The following is a 25,059-nucleotide window of genomic DNA, read 5'->3' as shown; positions in this document are numbered from 1 at the left end:
AGTTGGAACCTAGGCTTCCAAAGTGGAAAGGAAAGCTTGTGTGTTAAATGGCATGACAGTGTGTTAACTTTCATCCCCAACAAGGACAGTTTTTTGCAGACTCTTCTGGGGTTGGATAGCGGTAATGTTTCTGCCTGTTGATCGAGTTTTAAATTAATCAAATCTTCATCTTTCTTTGCTTTGTTCACCTCTGCTTGAACATTTGTTATACATCACAGCATATGCTCAGTAATTGTAGAGTGATTATGGGTATGTCGCCACTAAAGCTGGAAGGTGTAATTTCCAGCTCAAGTAGACATACTCACATGAGCTCGATCAATGGTTAGTGTGCTAGCTGTGAAGTGTAGCTACCCTGAATGCAGTCCTAGGGTCTCAGACAGGCTCATACTCAGGCAGCTAGCCCCTTGCACCATACAGCAACTGTTCTGTTTTTAGTGTACTAGCTGGATCAGAGCAAAGGCAGGTGTGTCTGCTTGAGCTTGGAACTCTCACCTTCCATCTCCATTGTAGACCTACCCAAAATCTTTTCCCTTTCAGCTCCAGCTGGCCTGCATTTCTACCTGCTAAGCAGTGAACAATCGCTAAAAAAGGAATTTCAGTACTGCTGCCTGCAACATTGGAGCTAGTAATAGCTCGTCAGGCTGTTGTTGTGGTTTAGCCTATCTTTTAAATAAAGGGACATCGGCAGTCCAACTTGAAACTTTGCTCAAAAGTTCAAGATCGTGGAGGTCCTGATTCCATATCTTCTTTTTTTTTCTTCTATTTCGTTGAAAAACTTTTTAAAGAATGAAAGATGGAATAACTGTATAATTTTTCCTAACCATTCATGTATGTTTACTAACAAACTTAGCTTGATTAGTTAGCCTAACTTACAAACCTTATTCTGAGTGCTAGGCTGACACTGATCATGTTTTGTGTACAAACAAGGATGATTTGTCATGATAAGTGGAAAACAGTGTTAAACAAAAGGAGTTGTTTATTTCAACAAAGTTCAGAACACTGGAGGAGAAGAATCAATGTTTGCCAGAGGGCAGAGAGGCCATTCATTAGGAGGAAAATATTATATCCAGGCCTCTAACAAAATATTAAAGAATGGACAGTAGTGTGAAACTATATACAGTTGGTTGTCAATTTTTTTTAAGTGTATCCTTTTGTTTTTAACTTTGGAAGTATAATATTAGATAAATGTTTAATAGTTCATATATAGGGCCTGTCCTTCGGATTGTGTACATTGTCATCGCTCTATTGAAGCCAATGCAGCTATGCTGACTTACAGCAGCTGAGAATCTGGTCCATTGTCATTGTGAAAATAACTGGTATTTTATTAAGATCTTGCAGAAAATGAGTTAAACCTAGCTAGGGACATAAAAGGCAATAAGAAGATGTTCTTTAAATACATTAAAAGCAAGAGAAAGAAGAAGAAAAGTGTAGGCCCTCTACTTAGCGGCAAAGAAGAGCTAATAACTGGTGATATCAAGAACACTGAGGTGTTTAATGTCTATTTTGCTTCAGTCTTCGCTAAAGTTGTGGTGATTAGATGCTCAACACAGTTAATATTAACAACTCAGGGGGAAGGAAGACAAACCAAAATAGGGAAAGAACCAGTTAAAGAATACTTACATAAGTTGGATGTATTCAAAGGAGCCGGGCCTGATGAAATTCATCCTCTGGTACTTGAGAGCTAGCTGAATCTAACTCAGAACTGTTAGCAATTATCTTTGAGAACTCCTGGAGGTTGGCTGAGGTCCCAGAGACTGAAGAAGGGCAAACATACTACCTAACTTTAAAAAGGGGAACAAAGAGGACCTGGGAATTTTAGACCAGTCAGCCTAACTTGGATACCTGGAAAAATACTGGAACAAATTACTAAACAATCAATTTGTAAGCATCTGGTGGATACTAAGGCTAAAAGGAATAGTTAGCATGGCTTTGTCAAGAACAAATCATGCCAAACCAACCTAATTTTCTTCCTTGACAGGGAAGTAGTAGATATATCACATCTTGATTTTTTTAGTAAGGCTTTTGACACAGTCCCACATGACAGTGTCATAAGCAAGTTAAGGAAATGTGGTCTAGATTAAATTATTATAAGATGGGTTCAGAACTAGTTGAAAGATTATACTCAGAGTAGTTATCAATGGTTCACTGTCAAACAGGGAGGATGTATCTAGTGGGACCTGCAGGGGTCAATCCTGGATCCAGTACTAGTCAATATTTTCATTAATGACTTGGGTAATGGAGTATAGAGTATGCTTATAAAATTTGCAGATGACACCAAGATGGAAGAGGTTGCAAGCACTTTGGAGGGTAGGATTCAAATTCAAAACAACCTTGAGAAACTGGAGAATTAATCTGAAATCACAAAGATGAAATTAATAGACAAGGGCAAAGTACTTCACTTAGGAAGGAAAAATCAAATACACAACTACAAAATGGGGAATAATGGGCTTACATGGTAGTACTACTGAAAAAGATCTAAGGTTTATAGTGAATCACAGCTTGAATATGAGTCATCAACGTGATGCAGCTGCAAAAAACGCAAATATAATTCTGGGATGTATTAACAGGAGAGCTGTATGTTGGACACAGCAAGTAATTGTCCCTCTCTACTTGGCACTGGAGAGGCCTCAGCTGGACTAATGTATCCATTTCTGGGCACCACATTTCAGGAAAGATGTCGACAAAATGGAGAGAGTCTAGAGGAGAATAAGAAAAATGATAGACTGTTTAGAAAACCTGACCTTGGGGATGGGGTTGGGGGGTGGGCATGTTTAGTCTTGAGAAACTAAAACTCAGGAGGGACCTGGTAACAGTCTACAAATATGTTAAGGACTGTTATAAAGAGCACGGAGATCAATTGTTCTGTGTCTTCTGAAGGTAGGACAAGAAGTAATGGGCTTAATCTGCAGCAAGGGAGATTTGAGGTTAGATATTAATAAACTTTCTTAATTATAAGGATAACTTAAGCTCTGGAATGGGCTTTGATGGGGATTCTACAACCTCCCTTGAGTTGAGGTTTTTAGAACACAGGTTGGACAAATACCTGTCAGGGATAGTCTAGGTTTACTTGGTCCTGCCACAGCACAGGGGACTGGACTGGATGACTTCTCAAGGTCCTTTCCATGTCTACATTTCTATGATTGTGTCTACAGGTGGTAGATTTTAACAAGGCAACTACATTATTAAGATCTTGCTTAATGGGTAATGGAATTGCTTGTGTGGTTTCTCCAGTCTTTGTAGGTGCTTATCTTGCTTATTCATTCAATGAGAACAGAAAAACATAGCAAATAAAGAATATGAATATTGAATAGCACCATGCTATTGCTTAGGAGACTGAAAAAGATGCCTCATGACTAAGGATGTTCAGAAGAATGACTGTTCTGAATTGTCCTAGAAGTGTGTCCGTTGGGTAAACTTTTATCCCTGTGTGCCCTCAGCTCCATGTTGCTGGTATTGGCATTTCTAATGGGCTATATGGTGGTGTGGGGAGGGCAAAGCAGAATTATTGTGGATTTGCTTGCCTCAGCAGCCTGCTTGAACAGATATGCACAGAAGACTGGCTCCTCAGGAACTGAGTAATGCAGCAGAACAGAACTACCACTTCATAGTACCTCTTGCTATTTTACAATCAACTCGATCATTTATAAACAGTATATTTGCTTCTGGACTGAACTTACATGGCCAGACTTCTCTACAAAGTCAGTTTTGCCAGGCCAGTTACAAATGACTGAAAATAGGCTTGTAGTGAAAAACGACAGATACAGATGCTTAACACCATGGTTGTGTGAACAGTGTTATTGGAATATAGTATATAGTAAAAGTCATGGACAGGTCACGGGCCATGAATTTTTGTTTACTGTCCGTGACTTTTATTAAAAATACCCATGACTAAAACGTAGTCTTAAACATCAGCAGAGAAGCTCATTTGAAAAAGTAGTGGAACCGATGGATCAGGTGTTAAGGAAAGCTGTACGGATAACTTGCTGCACCTTAAGTAGCCTCGTTGTTTCAGGAATTTGTCCCTTTAGAATGTCTTGTTGATGCCACTTTCTGACACTGGATTCAGAGAAGGAAGTCTTGCATTTTAGGCCAAAGAGGAATCCATGGTTAAATGTCCTCTAACTTCCCTGTTTTTAATTTAGTTACATCTTTAATCTGTTCCGCTTTCAGACTTAGCCAGTAAGAGAGGAAAATATATCAGCACAGAAATGTCTCAGATCTGAGGAATTAAAATTTGTTTATGGAGCTGAAGTGTAAATGCAAACTTTAAATTCTAACTTGAGCCTTGTTTGAGGAGCTCAAGCCTTGGGGTTTTCAGATTGTTTTATTTTTATCAATATATCCCGGACTGATAAAGCAGTCTTCTGTATAACTTATTAGTTGGCAAAAAGTTTACAGGTAGTTGTCTAACTAAAACTCACTAGTGATCTAATATGCTACTGGACCTAGAGTAAGGTCTTGGCTACACTTGCAGCTGTACAGTGCTGTGAGTTAAACCTGTCTTGGTACAGCTGCATAGGGAAAGCGCTACAGTCTGTCCACATTGACAGCTGCCAGCGCATTGTTGTGGCCACATTTGCGGCAATTTGCAGCGCCATTGGGAGCGGTGCATTATGGGCAGCTATCCCACAGAGCACCTCTTCCCATTCTGGCGCTGTGGGTTGTGGGAAGGGGGCGTGGGTGCGGGGCATTCTGGGTCCTGTCCCAACGCCCCGTGATGCATCGCTTCGCATCCCAGAAATCCCTTTGTTTATGTCCACCTCTGGCACCATCTTTCAATGGTTTCTGTACAGCGCGATCTGTCTGCGGGAAGTGGAGCCTGAACTGCTGAGGCTTATGCTGACGAGTCTCACCAGCATGTCATGTTTGGCTTTCGAACTATTCCTTAGGATCCAAAGTGACAGTAAGAGTGAGGAGTCCGACCATGCTATCGAGCCGTGTAACACGTACGACACAAAATTGGTTGTGGCATTCACGGACATGCTCAGCACTGCGGAATGCCGCTTTTGGGCTCGGGAAACAAGCACCGAGTGGTGGGATCACATCGTCATGGAAGTCTGGGATGACGAGCAGTGGCTGCAGAACTTTCGGATGAGAAAAGCCACTTTCATGGGACTGTGTGAGGCGCTCGCCCCCACCCTGCGGCGCAAGCACACGAGATTGAGAGCTGCCCTGCCAGTGGAGAAGTGGGTGGCTATTGCAATCTGGAAGCTGGCAACTCCAGACAGCTACCAGTCAGTCGCAAACCATTTTGGAGAGGGAAAGTCGACTGTTGGAATCGTGTTGATGCAAGTTTGCAAGGCCATTAATCGCATCCTACTCAGAAGAACCGTGACTCTGGGTAACATGCAGGACATAGTGGATGGCTTTGCACAAATGGGTTTCCCTAACTGTGGAGGGGCGATAGATGGGACGCACATTCCTATTCTGGCACCACCCCACCTAGCATCCGAGTACGTTAATCAGAGGGGGTATTTCTCTATGGTTCTCCAGGCGCTTGTGGATCACTGTGGGCGTTTCATTGACATTAACACAGGCTAGCCAGGAAAGGTGCATGATGCACGCATCTTTCAGAACGCTTGGCTGTTCAGGAAGCTGCAAGCCGGGACTTTTTTCCCCAGAGCAGAAGATCACAGTAGGGGAAGTTGAAATGCCCATTGTGATCCTTGGAGATCCCGCTTTCCCGTTAATGCCGTGGCTCATGAAACCCTACACGGGGAGCCTTGACAGCAGCAAGGAACGGTTCAACTACAGGCTGAGCCGGTGCCGAATGACTGTGGAGTGTGCCTTTGACCGTTTAAAGGGCCGCTGGCGATCTCTGTATGGGAAGCTGGACTTGGCCGAACACAGCATCCCCGCGGTTATATCCGCATGCTGTACCCTCCATAATATTTGTGAAGGGAAGGGTGAAAGCTTCACTCAGGCATGGACCTCCGAGGTTGAACACCTGGAGGCTGAATTTGCACAGCCAGAGAGCAGGGCTATTACGGGGGCCCAGCGTGGGGCTGCAAGGATTAGGGATGCCTTGAGGGAGCAATTTGAGGTTGAAAACCCGCAGTGATATCTGGTGCCCTGCATGGGAGTGAAGTGCAGTAGTTCCAATCTTAGGAATCAGCGTTTGCTAAGCAGACTTGCAGTGCCTGTTGCTTTCGTGGGCTAAGGAATCTTTTTCTCTTATGCAATAATAAAGAATGTTTTCAAAGCCAAAAAATCCATTTATTGAAAAGAAACACAACTGCTTGGGAATCAGAAAGGGTAAGGGGGTGGAGTGGAGAACGGTACAATCACAGATTCGCTTCTGTCCTGTCTGGTGTGCTGTGCAGTGAGTGTTACACTTCAGGATAGCTATACTGCATGGTGATGGGGCTTGAGTGCAGAGGGTAAGGGTTGTGGTTTTCAGGGCTGAGTGGTGAAGATAATGGTGTTGGAGGCAGCTGTTGACATGAAGAACCCGGAAGTTGGGGAAAGGGGGTTGGAGGTAACAGTTGGGCACAAGGGAAAGAGTTTTGGGACAAGGGCTTGCGGGGGGGGAGGGGGGACATTTGCGGTACTGCTCCTTCTGCATGGCTACGAGCTCCTGGATAGCGTCTGCTTGGCGCTCCAGGCTGCTTATGAGCCAATCCATGCTTTGCCGCTGGTGCGCTGTGTTTTCCTGGCGGATGCTGCTTTCCCTCTCCCTCCAGTTCTGTGCTTTCTCATTCTCTTTAATAGATTGCCGCATCACTTCTTGCAGCATGTCGTCTTTGGTTTTTCGCGGTCTCTTCCTGAGTCTTTGCAGTCTCTGAGCAGGTGATAAGAGGGACGGCTGAAGTCTCAAGGTTGATGCAGCTGTATAGGCAAAATGCAACATTTAACAGAGGCAGCATTGTTTAAACCAGACAGTAATGATTTCCCCCGCACTTAAGGAGGGCACACACAGGGTCTACACAATAGCATAATTTTCCTGTCCCATACAGAGCACACACAACCCACGGGAGCCTCAAAATGATGAGTAAGGGGGACTGATTGTTTCAGGGCTGTACTGTCCTCTGGGTTTCTGTGCCTTGGAGAGAGCCAACAGCTGCAGGGGGCACCTACACTGAACACTGTCCCAACATTTTCCACAGGAGTTTGTCCTGGACGATATCTCGCTGCTGAGGGTGACCTGGGAAGCAAGGGAGGGTCTTCTACTGCAATGCGGCTTCCACCCTGGCCCATATGCAGCTTGCCTGTGTGCAGCAGTGGTCCCCTCGTGGCACAGTGCCGTGGACACGTTAGCCTGGCTGGGACAAGGACCACAGTGGCTCTCCCGATAAACCTGCGCAAGCACATTGCACACGTTCTGGATGAGACATTCGAAGAGATTACCAAGGCCGATTATCGTGATGTGATAAACCACATCAATGCACTATTCCGCATCTAGGCATGCATGCCTAACCCTCCTCTCCCAAAGAGCCCGCACCGAAAAAATTCCTTCCCGAAAAAGCCTGCTTACCGGGAACCTGCTCTTCTGTTTGTCCTCCACTAAGTACCGGCCGCTGCGACTGGCTACCTTCCTCCTGGCTCGAGAAGAGCTCCTGGCTGCATGCCTCCACGGATTCCGGGGTGTCTCCATCCGCCCCACCACCCTCACTCCCGTTTTCCTCCTCCTCCCACTCCGGTTCTGAAGTGTCCATGGTGGTGCTCGGAGTGGAGATGGGGTTAACCCCAAGTATCGCATCCAGCTCTTTTTAGAATCGGCAGGTCGTGGGGGGAGAGCACCCGAGCGGCCGTTTGCGTCACGGGCTTTGCGGTAGGCACTCCGCAGCTTCTTCACTTTAATCCTGCACTGCAGGGCGTCCCAGTCATAGCCCCTTTCCATCATGTCCTTTGATATCTTCCCGAAGGTATCGTAATTCCTACGGCTGGAGCGCAGCTGGGACTGGACAGCTTCCTTCCCCCAAACACTGAGGTCCAGCAACTCGCCTTTGCTCCATGCTGGGGTTCGCTTGGCGCGTGGAGGCATGGTCACCTGGAAAGATTCGCTGATAGCACTCCACGCCTGGCTGAGCAAATAGGAAGGGGATTTTTAAAATTCCCGGCGGCGGGTCACATGGTTGGTTGGTTACCTGAGGCCAGGGCCGTAGAGTTTGAACTGATGACCAGAGTGGCTAGAACAAGCATTGTGGGATACTGCCAAATACTTCTGGAGGCCAGTCACAGCGCATTGGGCGGCCACGCTGGCGCCGCAGCGCTGCAGCAGCGGCACAATACACTGTATTCCTCTCGGGGAGGTGGAGTACATGCAGAGCTGTAGCCACGGAGATACAGTGCTGTAAATGCCTTGCCAGTGTGGACGGGGAGTGAGTTACAGCACTGGGGGAGGCTTTATTGTGCTGTAACTCGCAAGTGTAGCCAAGGCCTAAGAGATCTCTGGATTCAGGTCTCTGGCTAGAACTTCACAACCAACCACATGTGTGCTGCTTTTCCTGCTCTTCAGGCAGTTTGCCTGAATTAGAGGATTATAGGTGAGCTAGTGGAATTTATGATGGAAACTTATCTGCTGGATTGTAGCTTCCCAAAACAAGGTATGAGGCCTGGTTTGAAAGGTGAGTCCTTCCACTGCAGAGAACACGTGTAATACAGGCTTAGAAATCAGAGGGCAAGCTCCTGTTAGCGAGCACTCTATCTGCTGGCATGAGGGCATTCGATAACTGAATGTAGCAGCTGTATGCTGCCCTTAACTGATTTGTTTTGCATTCCATATAGCAAGGAGCACCTTGTTATGATGAGAGCATGGAGATTCGGTGTACACCAGCTCAGTCCCTTTCAGACACTTCCACATTCCCACTCCTTTGGAATTAGCGCAAAGATGGAATCACAGGGCTTTGTTTTGAAGTCTTCCTGTTTTTGTCTAAAGTTTCTTTGTGCTGTGATTATTTTGTCAGTTTCTCAAGAAGCTGAATTGAGGAGACAAAATCTGCAGTGCAGCAAAAAGTTCCAATAAACATAATGTGGGACAGGGAAGAACAACTTGCACAAAATTCCTCACTGTTTGTTACTGGTAGTGACATCCTAATGGCTTCTTAGTCAACCGTTTCAACAACAGAGCATCAAAAATTTCTGTTGTGACTGTTGTATGTCAGAGCTCTATTTGTGCAAGAGAACATGTCCACCTGTACTCTATTGTGATGGCTGAACTAGCTAACGGTTAATTTTGCCTTGCAATCTATTCTCTCCAAAATAAGTTAGGTGAGTAATACGATCCTCATTTTCCAAATGAGGACACTAAGGTACAAAGATTGAGGTTCACTTACAATTCACCACTGCAAACCTAGAATGCAGCACAAGGGCTGTTGAGAGAGTCCATTTATTCATGTAATTACTTTACCAGCGTGAGGGCATAAATATCCATCAGTGAAACTCTTCTAAAATTAGAATCAATAAGATTTTCATCAAAGAGAATGATCTGATTGGAGAACTGCCTTCTGTGGATGTTTTCTGGGTGTTTGAGCGTATTAACAGTAAAACTACTATTCCGGCATTACTTCTAACCGACAAATGCAAGGAAATGCCAAATAAAAGCATCTCCTTCATCCTTCACTTGCCCTGTTCTGCACTGGTTATTTTGGTGCACATTAATATATCTAATCCAATACCTGAATATGTTACAGTTGATCTATAAAGCAGGAAAAAATGGGTTGCTTTGATGTGTATATACAATAGGCCAGAAGGCTATCTCTTCAAAATCTGGGAGGAAGCAAGGTTTTGGGGCTGTCTAGATATGAGGCAAGCTGCACTTTAGATCCCTTTTAGATCCTCTCCAGTGCACCCCTTTGACATATTTCGCTACCTTCACCTCTCTGGGTGCAACCAGGCAGTCCTCCCACTCCTAGACTGGGGCCTTGGTTACATTGGCAATTCACAGCGCTGCACTTGCTGCGCTCAGGGGTGTGAAAAAACACCCCCCCCCCGAGCGCAGCGAGTGCAGCGCTGTGAAGCGCCAGTGTAATCAGCGCCTGCAGCGCTGCACGCTACTCCCCTTGGAGAGGTAGAGTACTTGCAGTGCTGTGAGAGAGCTCTCGCAGCGCTGGCTGCGCGACTACACTCGCACTTGAATCCGCGAGTGTAGCCAAGGCCTGGGTCTCTGATCTGCAGTCCCCTGTTTACCAACTTTACATCAGGTCCAACACCTGTTGGGCACCAGTAAACCCTTTCCCTCTGGGAGCCTGAGACTAGCAACCGATTAAAGTGACTCTGACTCTCACGGCTTCTTCAAAGCCAAGTATTTATTTACCCAAGGATACACAGCCGAGAGAGGGGTTAAAACAAAGACTTGTGCATGTATTTCCTCTGACCTAAGCCTTAATCTTTTCTTGCAAGCTTTGGTAAGCTCTACTCACCCCTGTTACTTCCATCTCTAGATGAGGATAGTCAGTTTGCTTGCTGCAGTTTCTCTGTCAGCACCCCACCCCCAGGCAGCTACAGACAATCAGTATCCCCATCCTTGTTTTAACTGTAGTCTTTTTTTCCCCATCTCTACTCTTTTCAGCATTGGTATCCCACAATTGTGCCTGTCATCTGGAAAATAGCATCTTCCCACTTACTGGCCCTGCCATTGTTGTCTTAACTCCCTCCTAGTTGTTTACCATTGGTGTCTTATCTCATTGTTTAGGTTCCTGCTTGGTTCCACCTAACTGCCTCCTTTGGATAGCTCAGTAGTTTGAGCATTGGCCTGCTAAACCCAGGGTTGTGAGTTCAACCATTTAGGGATCTGGGGCAAAAATTTGTCTGGGGATTAGTCCTGCTTTGATCAGGGGGTTAGACAAGATGAACTCCTGAGGTTCCTTCCAACCCTGATATTCTATGTCAGTGTTTAATTTTTTTTTTTTTTTTAACTTAGATGCATGCAGAGAGACAGGCAAATATCAGAGGTAAACTGAAGTACATAGCGATTTCTTAACAACTAACCAAGCCATCTCCCTCATTCTCCACAGGGTGTTTTTGTTTAGTGTTTTAAAAACTCTCTTGTCCTGGTCTAGGCTGGAAGACTATGATGTTTGCAGAGCCGGTGCAAATGATATCACAAAAGGCAAGAGTGAAAATTGAACTGTTAAGAGGGAAATGATTTTTAATGAGGAGATTAAAACTCTTTGGTGGATTGTATATGGTAACACCTATTTTAACTTCATTGACTTATTAACACCTTGAATAAAGGAAGCCTGTGTTTAAAGACTGAACATCTGTTCCCCTAAAATTAAGATATTAACACAAAAATAAACCTCTTTTCTTACTCCCACTGGGCCTCCAACAAAACTAGGGAAGACCAGACTCTGTATTCCTGATGCTTCTAAATTTGAAAGAACACGTAACTTTCAGATCTGCCTCATTCATCATAAAAACAAACAAACAAAAGCACTCACCAAGAGTGTAATTCTGTCTCCATGGAAGTCGCTGGCAAAACTCTTATTGATTTTAATGGGGCTAGAATTTCACCCCAGGTTTTTACATCCTTTGCAAGAGTCCCATTTAAGGATAAGTGGCAGCCTAATGACTTTCATTTCATTTAAAGGAAACCTTTCACTTAACAGTAATGTTTTCTAATGTTCTGTGGTGATAGACCCCTAAACAATGTTACTATGACTTATAAGTAAGTAAAACCACATTTGAAATTTGCCATTGCAGGGACCTCAATAATTGGTGCAGCTCCATCTCTCTGCCTATGGCACATGATAGTCTATAGTCTTCTGAGTGCTGCAATACTTTGGTCTAATTTCAGTGGTTGGGTTTAGTGGGATGGGGAGGTGGGGGAGGCCTATCCTCTGTAGGGGGTCAGACTAGGTATAGTGGACTCTGTGACGGTGTACCCCATAAGGCTTTATTGGGGGGGTGCTTATAAATGTATGTATGACATAACTGGAATATGTTTTGTGCTGCCTGTGCCATGTAACATATCTCCGTAAAGGTTATGGTCTACTATATCTATTCATCCTATTTGTACACATATCATTTTCTACTTGAGGTTAAGAATATGGGCTGTATACTTGCTTGGTTTCTAAGTAAGCTTTGTGAGGCATTTGGTCAGTTTCTTTAGGAAGGAATTCGTAAGGTTAAGTACCTAATAAGGAAGCACTTGGGGAACAATGCATCTTGGAATGCTTCATTCCACATAAGAAGTCTTCCTGGAGACATACAGGATACCATCTGGGCAATGACTTTGGCCTGTAAAGACTAAGTCATGCAGGGACATGTGACTTGCCCAGGTGACTCCAGAACTCCATCTTGGAGCTGGACTTTGCATAGGACTGAGGAGGGGGGTCTCCACCCAGAAGAGAGAGTCTATTTAAACCCGTGGAGAATCCTCCATTTTGTCTTCAGCTGACTAAAGAAGGAGCCTCTCCACCCCCCAGAATACTGGAAGGAAACTGGAACAAAGGACAGTAACTACAGGGGGTGTGAGTGATTGCTGGACCCAGGCTAAAAGGAGATTAGCCTGTAAAAGGGAGCATTCTGGAACTGGTGAGGATCTTATCTGTATTCAGTGTTTTGATTAGACATAGATTTGCACATTTTATTTTATTTTGCTTGGTGACTTACTTTGTTCTGTCTGTTACTGCTTGGAACCACTTAAATCCTGCTTCCTGTATTTAATAAAATCATTGTTTCTTATTAACTCAGAATATGTATTAATACCTGGGGGAGCAAACAGCTGTGCATATCTCTCTATCAGTGTTATAGAGGGCAAACAATTTATGAGTTTACCCTGTATAAGCTTTATACAGTGTAAAACGGATTTATTTGAGTTTAGATCCCATTGGGAGTTGGGCATCTGAGTGCTAAAGACAAGCACAATACTGTGAGCCGTTTTCAGGTAAACCTGCAGCTTTGGGGCAAGTAATTCAGACCCTGGGTCTTTGTTGGAGCAGATGGGAGTGTCTGGCTCAGCAAGACAGGGTGCTGGGGCCCTGAGCTGGCAGGGAAAACAGGAATAGAAGTAGTCTTGGTACATTAGGTGGCAGCTCCCAAGGGGGTTTCTGTGATCCAACCCGTCACAGACTCTTCTAGTCTTGAACTCTGACTAACTTGGTGCTTGTGAAAGTGGCCTATTGAGAGTGCTCTCAAAGGTAAGGCATAATATGAACAGGAGCTTTGCAAGCTCTCCCCATACAGCTCTACTGAGGCACTGTAATGTTATCCTGCAGCACCCGCTTCTACTCCATTGCTAGATTTCTCTTGAGCCAAGATTACTGATTCTTCTGCATTGTTCCAGTGTGCCCTGTAGATTTAGCGATATGAGACTAAAATGACCTAACTCATTATACTTGTGACTTTCGCCACTACCTGAACCCAGGTTTCCAAAGTGGGAAGGAGGACATGTGTGTTAATCCATTAATGTTCACCCCCAGAAAGGAGAGGTTGTTACTGGCCTACTTCGGTTTGAACATCAGTGGTATGAGTGTCCTGCCTAAAGCCCTGCAGTAAGCTAGTTTTGTTGTAATTCTTCAGTGCTGTAGACATTAATTATTTATAAAGCAATTCATGGAAATAGGTGAACATTTTCCAGAATGACATATTTCCAATGAGCCTTCGATTGCTTAATTGGTACATTCTTTCTTCTATTGGGATATACCAGTTGGATTGTGCTGTAATAAAACTGTCTTCATTGCTACTTACCTTATCTTTTATTGCAATATGTTCTCACTGAGCACAGAAGTGTTCATTTTAAACTCTATGCCAATATATCCTTGGCTTCTCATTTGGGGAGACACTGGGATTTGTGTGATTCTCTTGTTCAGTAGGCCCTTGGGCAGAACTGTGTCTCTGGAGTTAAACATCTTGAACTGATACCTTTGGGTATGAGTTAAAAAGAGCCACTTAAAACTTGAAAACAAAGTAGATTTCACAAGATTCAAAATACTTTCTGGGATTTGATTAGTGAAATTTTCCTCTTGATTACACTGCTCTACAGCCAAAATGCTTCTGAAATAAATGTAGTCAAACTTTACTAATTCTGGGTCACTGAGAATGAAAATGATGATTAAAATTGTTGATTGGCTCTAGTTTTCAAGATATGCTATTGGGTCAGTATATACAACCCTTGACTTGGGAATGGTGGAGGATAAGTGAGTTATAAAGGGAAGGGATCTCAATTTAAACCAGAAATGACACAAATACATCTTTGACTGGATCTATGAATAAATCTGACTGGGTTTGGACAGTACTTGCTTTTTTGGCAAAACAATGAATGATGCAATCTGAAGCTGGTATTGCATCATACATGATATGAATTGCATCATGTTATTCCTAGAAGTCATGGATGATGCATACATCACTCTGCTGAACAAATTGCCCTATATCAGCTCTAGAAATCATACAGTGTCGTGCTCTCTTATTTGTCAGTGTTTGATTTTGCAAAGGGACACATTTCTGTTGAGCCAAAGTGAGCAGAGATGCCTCGTACTTGTGTGAACAGTGCAGATAACTTCTGCTATGTTTGTGGTGAAGTGACTTTTGCATCACAAAAGCGCAGTATAACCACTATGGTTAAGAAAGCCTATCACCTTTATTTTGGCTGCAAAATTGGAGATCAGGACAAGAGGTGGGCCCCACACATACGCTGCAACACTTGTGCAACAAATCTTCGCCAGTGGTTGAACAGGAAAAGGAAATCTATGCCTTTTGCAGTACCAATGATTTGGAGAGAGCCAACAGATCATACCAGCAATTGTTACTTCTGCATGGTGCTTCCAGTTGGAAAAGGTGTGTCAAAGAAGAAAAAGTGGACTGCATTATCCAAACGTTCCATCAGCTATACGCCCAGTACCCCACGGAGAAGGACTGCCGGTTCCTGATGCACCAGAATCATTCTCACTTGAGTCAGACGAGGAAGAGGATGAAACTTCTGAACCATCAATGTCACAGGACCCACATTTTCTCCCATCCTCCTCCTCTGACCCACACCTCCTAACACAAGGTGAACTGAATGACCTTGTCAGGGATTTGGAACTACCCAAAAGTAAGGCAGAGCTGTTGTGCTCCAGACTACAGCAGTGGAATCTCCTGGCAGATGATGTTAGGGTTTCCATGACCATCAAAAGGATCTTGTCCCATTCTTCTTCATGGAAGGTGATCTTGTAGCCTGCAACAACATCGATGGTGTGATGGCAGCCCTCAACATCATTCACAATCCAGATGAGTGGAGACTCTTCATTGATTCATCGAAGACGAGTCTTAAAGCTGTTTTACTGCGTAATGGCAATGTTGTGCCATCAATTCTAGTTGGTCATGCAGTCCATATGAAGGAAACCTATGACAACATGAAACAACTTTTGAGGTGCATAAACTATGACCAACATCAGTGACAGCTTTGTGGCGATTTGAAGGTTGTTGCTCTCTTGCTTGGTCAGCAGACTGGATACACAAAGTACTGCTGTTTTCTCTGCGAATGGGATAGTCGTGCAAGAGATTCCCACTACAACAAGAAAGATTGGCCAATCCGACAGTCATTGGAGCCTGGGAGGAAAAGTGTTCAGCATCCACCACTTGTTGAATCCAGGAAGATTTTGTTACCACCCTTACACATCAAGCTGGGTCTGATGAAGAACTTTGTCAAGGCCATTGACAAAACACAAGCACCTCTGTGGAAAATTTCCAAGGTTAAGTGAAGCTAAGATAAAGGAAGGTGTCCTTGTTGGTCCTCAGATTCGTGAACTTCTTCGAGATGATGCATTTGACCATGCACTGCGTGGCAAGGAAAAGACAGCATGGAAAGCCTTCCAGTTAGTGGCAATAAACTTTCTCGGAAACAACAAGGGAGACAACTACAGGTTGTTGGTGGAAAACCTCCTCAAGGCAAACAAAAGCCTTGGTTGCAACATGTCACTAAAGATACATTTTTTGCACTCTCATCTAGATTATTTTTTTTTTTCCACCAAACTGCGGAGCAGTGAGCGACACGCACGGCGAGCGATTTCACCAGGACATTGCAACAATGGAGAAACGCTATCAGGGCAAATGGAGCCCATCAATGCTTGCAGACTATTGCTGGACAGTGACAAGAGATGCTCCATTTAATGAATACAAGAGACAAGCTAAGAAGCGCCGAGTAGACACTGAATACGACTAAACTATGTACGTAATAGTTTTTTGCCTTTTGTTTCATAATACATTTTATTTATATAACCCTTTTGCTGATTTTTAAAGTGTTACATAAACAGGACAGGTGAAATATCATGTAAACCAACCATAAACACATGAAAAGACCTAGGTTTACAATTTATGATTAAAACTCTACTATCTACACAATATACATAGACATAAAATGTAAAAACTTAAATATCTTAGAAACAGTAGCCAATCAGTTGTTTTAATTGTCATATTTGAATTCAGCACATCAAAATACATAATAAATAGCACATTTTATCTCTGAAGCAGACGACTTCTCAAAAATTGTAGACCAGTGTTATTTGAGAAGATGTGAAACTGATCTCTGAGGCCGCATGAGAGTGTGCCTGTGAAGGGCGCCAGCGGTCTTCTACCAGATCAGAGCAGCCTTGAATCTTAATCTTGATCTGAGACATGGGAGTGAGGTAAGCGATTTTTACAGCAGACGTAGCATTGCACATCTCCATTTCTTTGAGAGCACAGTGGCAGCTTTTGTTTCAAGGAAACTAAGGACTTATCTACACTTACATTTTATAGTGCTCAACCTGCTGCGCTCGGGGGGGTGAAAAATCACCCCCCTGAGCGCAGCAAGTTTGAGCACTTTAAAGTGCTAGTGTGGACAGGCTCCAAGTGCTGGGAGCCGTTCCTCTCATGGAAGTGGATTACCAGGAGCGCTGGGAGAGCTTTCTCCCAGCACTCGTGCATGACCACAGTCACTCTTCAAAGCGCTGCCGCGGCAGCGCTTTGAAGTTTCTAGTGTAGACATAGCCTTAATTTAGACTGTTGAATGAAACAACAATCTCTTGCTCAACTACAGGTAATAAACACACAGATTTATTTTAAAAACAAAAGGTCACCACTTACAAATACAAACTGAAGTCAGTGTAGATGTATATTAGACAAGTTGCACCAGGAGAATTAAATAGATTTTAAATTAACTTAATTCCACCTATGCAAACCTCTATAGATGCACTTAAACCAGTTTAAACCTTCCTTAAGATAAATCAGTATAAATTCGTAAATTTAGTGAATTAAGCTAAATCAATTCAAGTGAGGTTTAAACCCGTTTAAGTACTTGAATGTTAGGGGTATGCATTGATAGATTTTTAAAATTGATTTAGTCACACCAGTGCAACTTTTCTAAAGTAGACCAGATCATAGACTTGTATTCTCAAGAATGTAGTCGATCTGAGACAAAATCCTCCAACAAACAAGTGTGTCCCCACCTTTGCATAACATTAGAGGGTAACAGTGATAAACGTAGTTGGGGTGGAAGAGAAATTAGATTCTCCAGAAATTTGAAATAATATGAATAGTCAGAGGCCACCTTCACAAGGAAACTGTATTGAAATATATAATCTCATATGAGCTCTAGATAGCGCTTACTTCAATTAAAATAGTCTAAGAGTTGATAAAAATAATCTCCTCTAGAACCAGAGAGAAAATCAAACTCAAAACACCACATTTCACCCACAAATGTCAGCTGTCTTTTGTTCCATAGGAACCTGAGTAAATGGATGGGATTTACACAGATATAATCCATTTTGGATTATGGGATGGAGGGAGGAGGAATAAATTCTGAAATTTGAGTATTTGAAGGCCTTTCATAGAGAATATCTTGTTGGCAATTGTTTCTTAAACAGAGGAGGGGGTACTCCAGTTGGAGTGCCTCTGCTGACTCAGTCAGTCAGTATTGAATGGGAAGGGAGGGTCTCTCCAGCAAGCAGGTCTCAAGCCAGACAGGGCTGTCATAGGTCAAAACCAAGACCTTAAACTAATCATGCAGCTCAGAGATTCATTGCTTACCAGTAGCCATCTGGGGTGAGAGGGGGAGGTGTTGGGAGACACACTGGCAAAGGCTATATAAATATACTTGGAATAACACACTGGGTTTTCATTCTCAAGCATTCAGCCTTTTTTACTGATCCCATCTCATCTCTCACCCCTCAAGAAGTTCTTTCTCTCTTCCCCTATCCTATTGAGTTCCTCCCCTGATAAAATATCTTTGTAATGCAGTGTTCCGTGTTCCTGATCCTTCAGGCCCAGGCACAAACGCTTGGAACTTAAGGGAGGAAAACAAGCTGAAATTTTAATATTAGAAATCCTTTGGTAGCAAATAAATTAAAAATGTTTACGAAGCACAGAATGCTTCCAGTCCTACGCTGGAGGAGGAGGGCGACATGTATGGTGGAGGGGAAGCTGTGCTAATAATCTGTACTTTTAAATAACTTCAGCATAATTCTAAGGACCTTCTTAGTAGAGAGGTTTTCGTGTGTGCAGAGAGTAGTTTATTCTGAGAGCGAAGACCGAAGTTTAGAGGCAAGAATGACAATAAAGAGTAGGGAGATAGGAAGGGCACCAGCTCAAAAGATACATTCATGGCGATGTTCAGGCTGGCAAGCTGTCTTGGCAGCAATACATGATGCTATTACACGGTAGCTACCTGTTCAAGAAGACACGTAGTTACTCCTGCTCCCTGGCCAGTAGTGGATTGGGTATAATGGAAAGCTTGTTGTGTGTAGTCTGAAAGCAAAAGAAGCAGCAAAAATGATTGTGAAAATGCCCCTGGGATACCTGATATTTGGAACTACGTTAGTGATTCTCCTGGAGGAAGCTCTGTAACTTGTTATATCTTGAAGGGCTGATGTGATGGGAGCATCAGTAACTGAAGGAATTAGTTAGGGTTACCATATCTAATAAATAAAAAAAGAGGACCCTCCACGGGCCCTGGCCCCACCCATTTCCCCACCCCCTAGCCCCGCCCCAACTCCACCCCTTCCCCGCCCTAACTCCGCCCCCTCCTCCCTCCCACTCCCAGCCACGGGGAAAGGGCTGCCCCAGCGCTACCGGCTTCACGGTTTGCCGGGCAGCCCCCAGACCCTGCGCCCCCGGCCGGCGCTTCCCCAGCGCAGCTGGAGCCCGGGAGGGGAAGGGCCCAGCCGGGGGCCCCTGGCTCTTGGGGCTGCCTGGCAAACCATGAAGCTGGTAGCGCTCGGGCTTTGGGCAGCCCCTATGCCTCTGCACCCTGCGCCCCCAGCCCGGCACTTCCCCTCTCGGGCTTCGGCGGCGCAGGGTCCGGAGGCACAGGGGCTGCCCGAAGCCGGTAGCGCTCGGGCAGCCCGGCTCTTAAACAGAGCCGAAGAGTCAGGGGAGGAGCAGAGCCGCCATTTTCCTAGAAATGTTCAGCTTTTTGGCAATTCCCCCCGGACGGGGGTTTGACTGCCGAAAAGCCGGACATGTCCGGGAAAAAGAGGACGTATGGTAACCCTAAATTAGTGGGGTTTTTGGAGTGGAAAGGAAAAGGAATGTTGGCCACAGAAAAGCAATTAGCGTCCCATTGTGGTACAGGCTTCTTTACTTTTCAAGATAGAATATCGCAGAATTGGTTCAGCTTGCCCCTCTTTCTCCCCCCCCCCAAATCCGTGTCCTACTTTTATTATTATAATAGAGAACCATAGGTGTGCATAGTGATTGTATAACTCCTTCTATAAAAAGATCTATGACTTACAAGCTAATGGCTCTAGCCTCTTGGTAACCCTGCATCGTAGGTAAGTGTTATATCCCCATTTTACAGGTGAGAAAACTAGGACTCTGATCCTGTCATTGCTAGGTGGGCAGACCCCATCAAAGTCGGTGGGGTTCCATGCAGGCATATGACTCCATCTGCATGGAGCTTATTGTGGGATTGGGGCCAGAGATACAAAGGTGTGACTTATTAAAGTTCACTCAAGAAGCATGTGGTAGAGTTGGGAATAGAACCCAGGCTCCTGACCATCCTCAATACATTAAGAAAAAGGCCACACTCTGGATAAAAGTTGAACTCCTGGGAGTGAGTGGCAGAGCTCTGGAATTCGTTCTCTTGCAATATGCTAGGGAGGGGTAGGGAGATGGTGCAAGATACATTCTTAGGTAGGGTGTCTGGCAGGCTATCTGTTGCTCTTGGACAGGATGGTAGTGCGAGGGGATTTCTCATGTGCCCATCAAGCAGCAATTGTTTTGTGCCTACTTCAGGTGAAGATGGCCATGAAACGTCTAAAAAAAGTAGCATAGGCTGAAAAGCCAGGTATAATTTCAACATATTCATTCCCTAAAAAAGATGAGATGGGTTGCACGGCTGAATCGCTATCTGACAAAACTGTAAAAAGAAATTATTGTTTTAACTGATTTTTTTTTTTCCTGTGGTCATTCCATTACAGAGCCTAGCCCAGCTAGAGAACCTGTGCAAGCAGCTGTATGAAACTACCGACACCGCGACACGGCTCCAGGCAGAAAAAGCCTTGGTCGAGTTCACCAACAGCCCGGACTGTCTGAGCAAGTGCCAGCTCCTCCTTGAAAGAGGAAGTGTACGTAGAAAATAATAATAGATTCAAACGAACTGGCATTAAAATTTGGCATTTTGGGTGAATGCTCTGAATAAAACAGGGAAGCACATTAGGTAATGCATACCCAGTAAGCTGGAACGTGTCATATTCATGAACATCTTCTGCATGCCAGAATTAAACCTTCAGTTGGTCCTGCATTTTCTGTTGGTTTAGAAAAAAATTGGAGTGTACCCACTAAGAGGTTTCCCTTTTGAGGAATCCTGCTTAGATCCTAAAGTACAAAGATAAGTATGCTTAAACACAGTTATGAAATGTGGTCCAGACTTGATATAGCATAGTGTTTTTGTTTGTTTGTTTGTTTGTTTGTTTTTGGGGGGGGGGGAGGGTTGGTGGGAGATGAGCTGTGGAAGGGGTTATTGTGATTGGGAGCGCAAAGTATGGCTCTATAACCATGCTAGGAAACTGTGTGAATTTGGGCTAAAGTGTCATTAACACTTCTAGCAGGAGAGCTATTGTTGCACAATCATTCCAATTTTGTCCATGTGTCTGTTTATACCAATAGTGTGAATCACATGAAAAGAACCTGTCTTTTGATGGATTGGTTCTTGATTAATCTTATGGGCCAATCCATTATGCAGCCTGAATACAACGTTAATTCTAAAAGGCAAATTCTCTTCTTTCCACTGCTTTAGGAGTTCTAAAATAGCTTGGAAGATGTGATCAAAGATTAAAATCCCAGCATGAGATCTGAGACTCAGATGGGATTAAAACAGAGTTTGCTTTGGGCCATTTTAGCTTACTACTAAGAATCTCTTAAAGCAAAGGTTAGCCTCTCCAATAATGTCCTCAAAGCAATCTAGCAACAATTTCAACCATGGGAAATAAGAACAATTTTTATCTTTACAGTACTTTTTTTTCCCCCAAGTGGTCACTTGATTCACTTTGTGGCAGGATAAATCATGCTTAAAATTGCTTGGTCACAGGACCTTTTGAGGTTTGACTTATGGCCCAATGTGCATTCAGCCCTTTGAGTCTATTAGATCAGTGGCTTGCTCACAAAAATCAGGAAACATTAGCCACCCTATCTCAAAGGATCAAGGAACCAGAATGAGACTGGGCACAGTGCAGTGCAGTTCCAGCTGAACACAAGAGCTGAATTATTTATCTCTTTGTGTTGTAAGTTTTTTTTGTGTGTGTGGACTCCTTAATTTCTTTGGAATAAAAAATAAATTAGCCTCTGGGTTTCAAATTGCATTTGTGTCTACCATGGACGAACCAGCAACTAGCACAGGGGAAAAGGGAGGGGTCAATTTTAATGGAAAGTCTCTAATGCACAGTTTTATTACTTTGAATATAACCCATTATGTATGTGTAGTCTGTGTCAGATTGCCATTTTGTAAAGCTGATGCACAAATTGGATGATCTGACTCACTTACATTAAACTCTCTGGGCATATTACTATAAATGGGTTTCTGGTCTCTTGGATTCTTGGAATAGGTTATAGAGGCAAATCCTTTTCATAGTACTGAGTATTATTTAACACAAGAAACATTTGCAATTACACTGCCTGTAATTCATAGAATCTCATACTGCCTAGGATTTCTGATGGTTCACTCACATTATTTGTATCCTATTCCCTGGATTAAATTAGTTAGTAATGTCCATTGGTCCGAGTGCTGTTCTGTATGATATATAAATAAAATATGAAGGGGGAGGGAAAACTAACCCGTTTTGTAGTCAAGTGGAAGAGTTTGAAGTGTTTGTATAAAATCTAGGACTGAGTGTGCAGTAACACTTGCCTGCAACATATTGCTATTGGCACTTGTTCCTTCCTGCTTGTCATAATTCTCTCCACCCCTATGTGGGGGCACACAGGTGGAGGGTATGTTATCCTTCTGCTGCTGTCGTCACCCTGGTACCTTTTCCTTCTAAATGCTCTTTTTAAAATATTTTGGATAAACTTGGTGTATACAGAAACAAGGAACTAAGACAGTCCAGAGCATTTAGACTTGTGAACTAAGCTAATATTGAAGCCCAGGTTTCCAGAGACCTGAAAGTTAGTAGGTTAACGTAGTGCACAACCACCTTGTCTTCAGCTGTGGCCTCTTTTTTGTACTGAAACTTGCATTAAACCACTGCTTGTTGTGTTTTTTTTTCTTTACAGTCATCCTACTCCCAATTATTGGCAGCTACATGCCTTACAAAACTTGTGTCACGCACAAACAACCCCCTGCCATTGGAACAGCGAATAGACATTCGTAAGTAGAAAGCTTTCTTTTCTCTAGCCAAGCCACTGGCATAGCCAGCAAATACTATGGATAATGACTAATTAACAGTACTACATGGTGACAGGAAGTCTTTCTGCAAGCTATTAAGATGTATGGACATTGGTAGCCTAAAATGTATAGTGAAAAGGCAACTTTGCTGTCGGACAATATCTTTTCCTAGCCCAGAGACTACTGGGTTTGAATGCCAGATAGAAAGGAGTTATTCAGGTCCAAAGTAATCACAAATTTGTGGCCTTATGAATGAACAAATTTTTAAGATAGTAACTCAATTCTTCATGAATTAGGCTATTCATCTTCTAATTCCTTTCTCTTCCCTACTTGTTCCTTAATAGCAAAGGGTATCTTAATGAATCCAGTTATTAGGAAAGGTGATTATTTTGTATTTGCCCTTCTTTGTTCTTCTACTTTGCCAGGTGGGGGAGAGAAGGGAGGGTTCATTGTCTCCCAAGTCATTGAAGACAGATACTGGCTAAAATCTGCTTTTTGCCTATGACCCAGTACAGGGATAACTTTCATGTTTTATTGTCTATACGAAATTGCATTGAACTGAGACTGGTGAGTTTCACAGTTCTGCTACTATCAAAGGGACAAAGGATCTCAGCCACAGCTCTGATCCAAGCTAGCTCTAAAGAGTGGGCCAAGGTGGAAAGCCACTTGGGAAAACTAGGATTCTAGTAATCCAAGACTAAAACTAAACCCTGATTGTGACTGCAGATTACTGTATGTTCTGTCTTTTCAGACCGTGATCTGCATGCTAAGGGGTGATAGAGTAAGAGCAGGTCTGATTGCCCTAAAAAGTGCACCAGCGAAGGAAGGGAGAATGAATAGGACACTTGGGCAGTCTCTTTCAAGGATATAGACTCATAAACATTTAATGTCAGAAGGGACTATAGTGATGATGTAGTCTGACCACCTGCACGTTGCAGGCCACAGAACATTACCCATCCGCTCCTGTAATAGACCCATAACCTCTGGCTGAGTTATTGAAGTCCTCAGATCATGGTTTAAAGACTTCCAATTAGAGAGAATTCACCATTTGCCCTAGTTTAAACCTGCAACTGACCTGTGCCCCATGCTGGAGAGGAAGGCAAAAGAGACAAAGGGTCTCTGCCAATCTGTTCTGGGGGAAAATTCCTTCCCAACGCCAAATATAGCAATCAGACCCTGAGCATGTGCGCAAGACCCACCAGGCAGAGAATGGCAGATATGGTTTCAGAATTGAGAATGCTTTGTGGGACTCCACTTGTCATTTGCAGTAGTTCCTGTGGGAAAGTCATTCTGATGGGATGGGGTAGAAGGCTATCTCTGACCAGTGTCTTGTTGGGAGAGTAACTATGATATCTCCTTTTCTTAGTGTGGCTGTGACCCTAGGAACCCTTCGGTGCCAACTGGCAAAGCGTTTACTGTTCTATAACAGCAACTCTTATCAGGCCTGACAAACTCTCTGTCCTAACACACTGCTTTCATAGTATGTGTGAGGTGTCAGATGGAAGCTTGTGTCAGACGGATCCTCATAATAGTTGTGTGATGTATGTACAGGTGATATTTAAGAAGTTGTATGTACGTACTGAAAATGTTTTAGAATCTGTGTCTCAGGCAGGGTTGGCAAGTGGGTTTTGCCAGACAAGGGATGTGGAATCACCTACCTCATGTATTTATATGTAAATCAAACATTGTAAAGCCTAGCACAAAGGAGGCCCCATTTACATGTGAGAATCAACAGGAAAAACAGGTCAAGAGGGGATGCGAAATAAACTTGAGTGGGGAGACACTTTGGTGCCAGCACACCAGGAAGGAAACCCCAGGCAGTCTTTCTGACTCTAGGGTATAAGAGAGAGGCACAAGGATCACTCTTTTATCCTGCACTTGAGCAGGTGACCCTGCAGTGCAGTTATATCCATGAAAACAGGATCTCAACCAGCCTTGGTTGAAATGCTGCAAGAAAGGGTGTAGGTGAGAAATTGCTTTAGACAAGTTTAGTCTGTTAAAGTTCAGTCTTAGTCTAGTACAAGCATTTCATACTTTCGTTTTACTTGTAACCCATTGTTTTTATCTGTGCTTACTGCACCTTAAATCTTTCCCTTTGTTACTAAACTTACTTTTGTTTTTACTATACATAGATAGATTACAGTGTTGTATTGTTATATTAGAGCTGATACTCAGCTGAATCAAACAAGCTGTTGTGTATATACTATTCCCTTGGGAGTAGTAATTACTGAGAGTGTCTGGTGACAGGGGCTGGATACTAAAGAGGGATGCTTTCAGGGTGGTTTGTGGGTTGGGGTGCACCTGTTATTAACCTGCAAGGCTGAGTAAGGGCTTGCCAG

At 43.6% G+C, this 25,059-nt stretch overlaps 1 protein-coding gene across 2 annotated transcripts in view; it reads left to right on the top strand.

The window, feature by feature from the left end:
- XPO7 (exportin 7) overlaps positions 1 to 25,059 on the top strand; it is an 86,324-nt gene that overhangs the window by 23,135 nt on the left and 38,130 nt on the right. For both annotated transcript variants that reach the window (XM_034761933.1, XM_034761932.1), the window contains exons 2-3: positions 20,319 to 20,465; positions 22,609 to 22,702. In XM_034761933.1, coding sequence (XP_034617824.1) covers positions 20,319 to 20,465; positions 22,609 to 22,702 — 241 coding nt within the window. The remainder of the gene's footprint in view (positions 1 to 20,318; positions 20,466 to 22,608; positions 22,703 to 25,059) is intronic.

This window comes from Trachemys scripta, chromosome 2 (assembly GCF_013100865.1).
Source record: "Trachemys scripta elegans isolate TJP31775 chromosome 2, CAS_Tse_1.0, whole genome shotgun sequence".
Taxonomy (NCBI): Eukaryota; Metazoa; Chordata; order Testudines; family Emydidae; genus Trachemys; species Trachemys scripta.
Note: the sequence above shows the minus strand (reverse complement) of the source record. Positions and strands in the feature narration are given on the sequence as shown.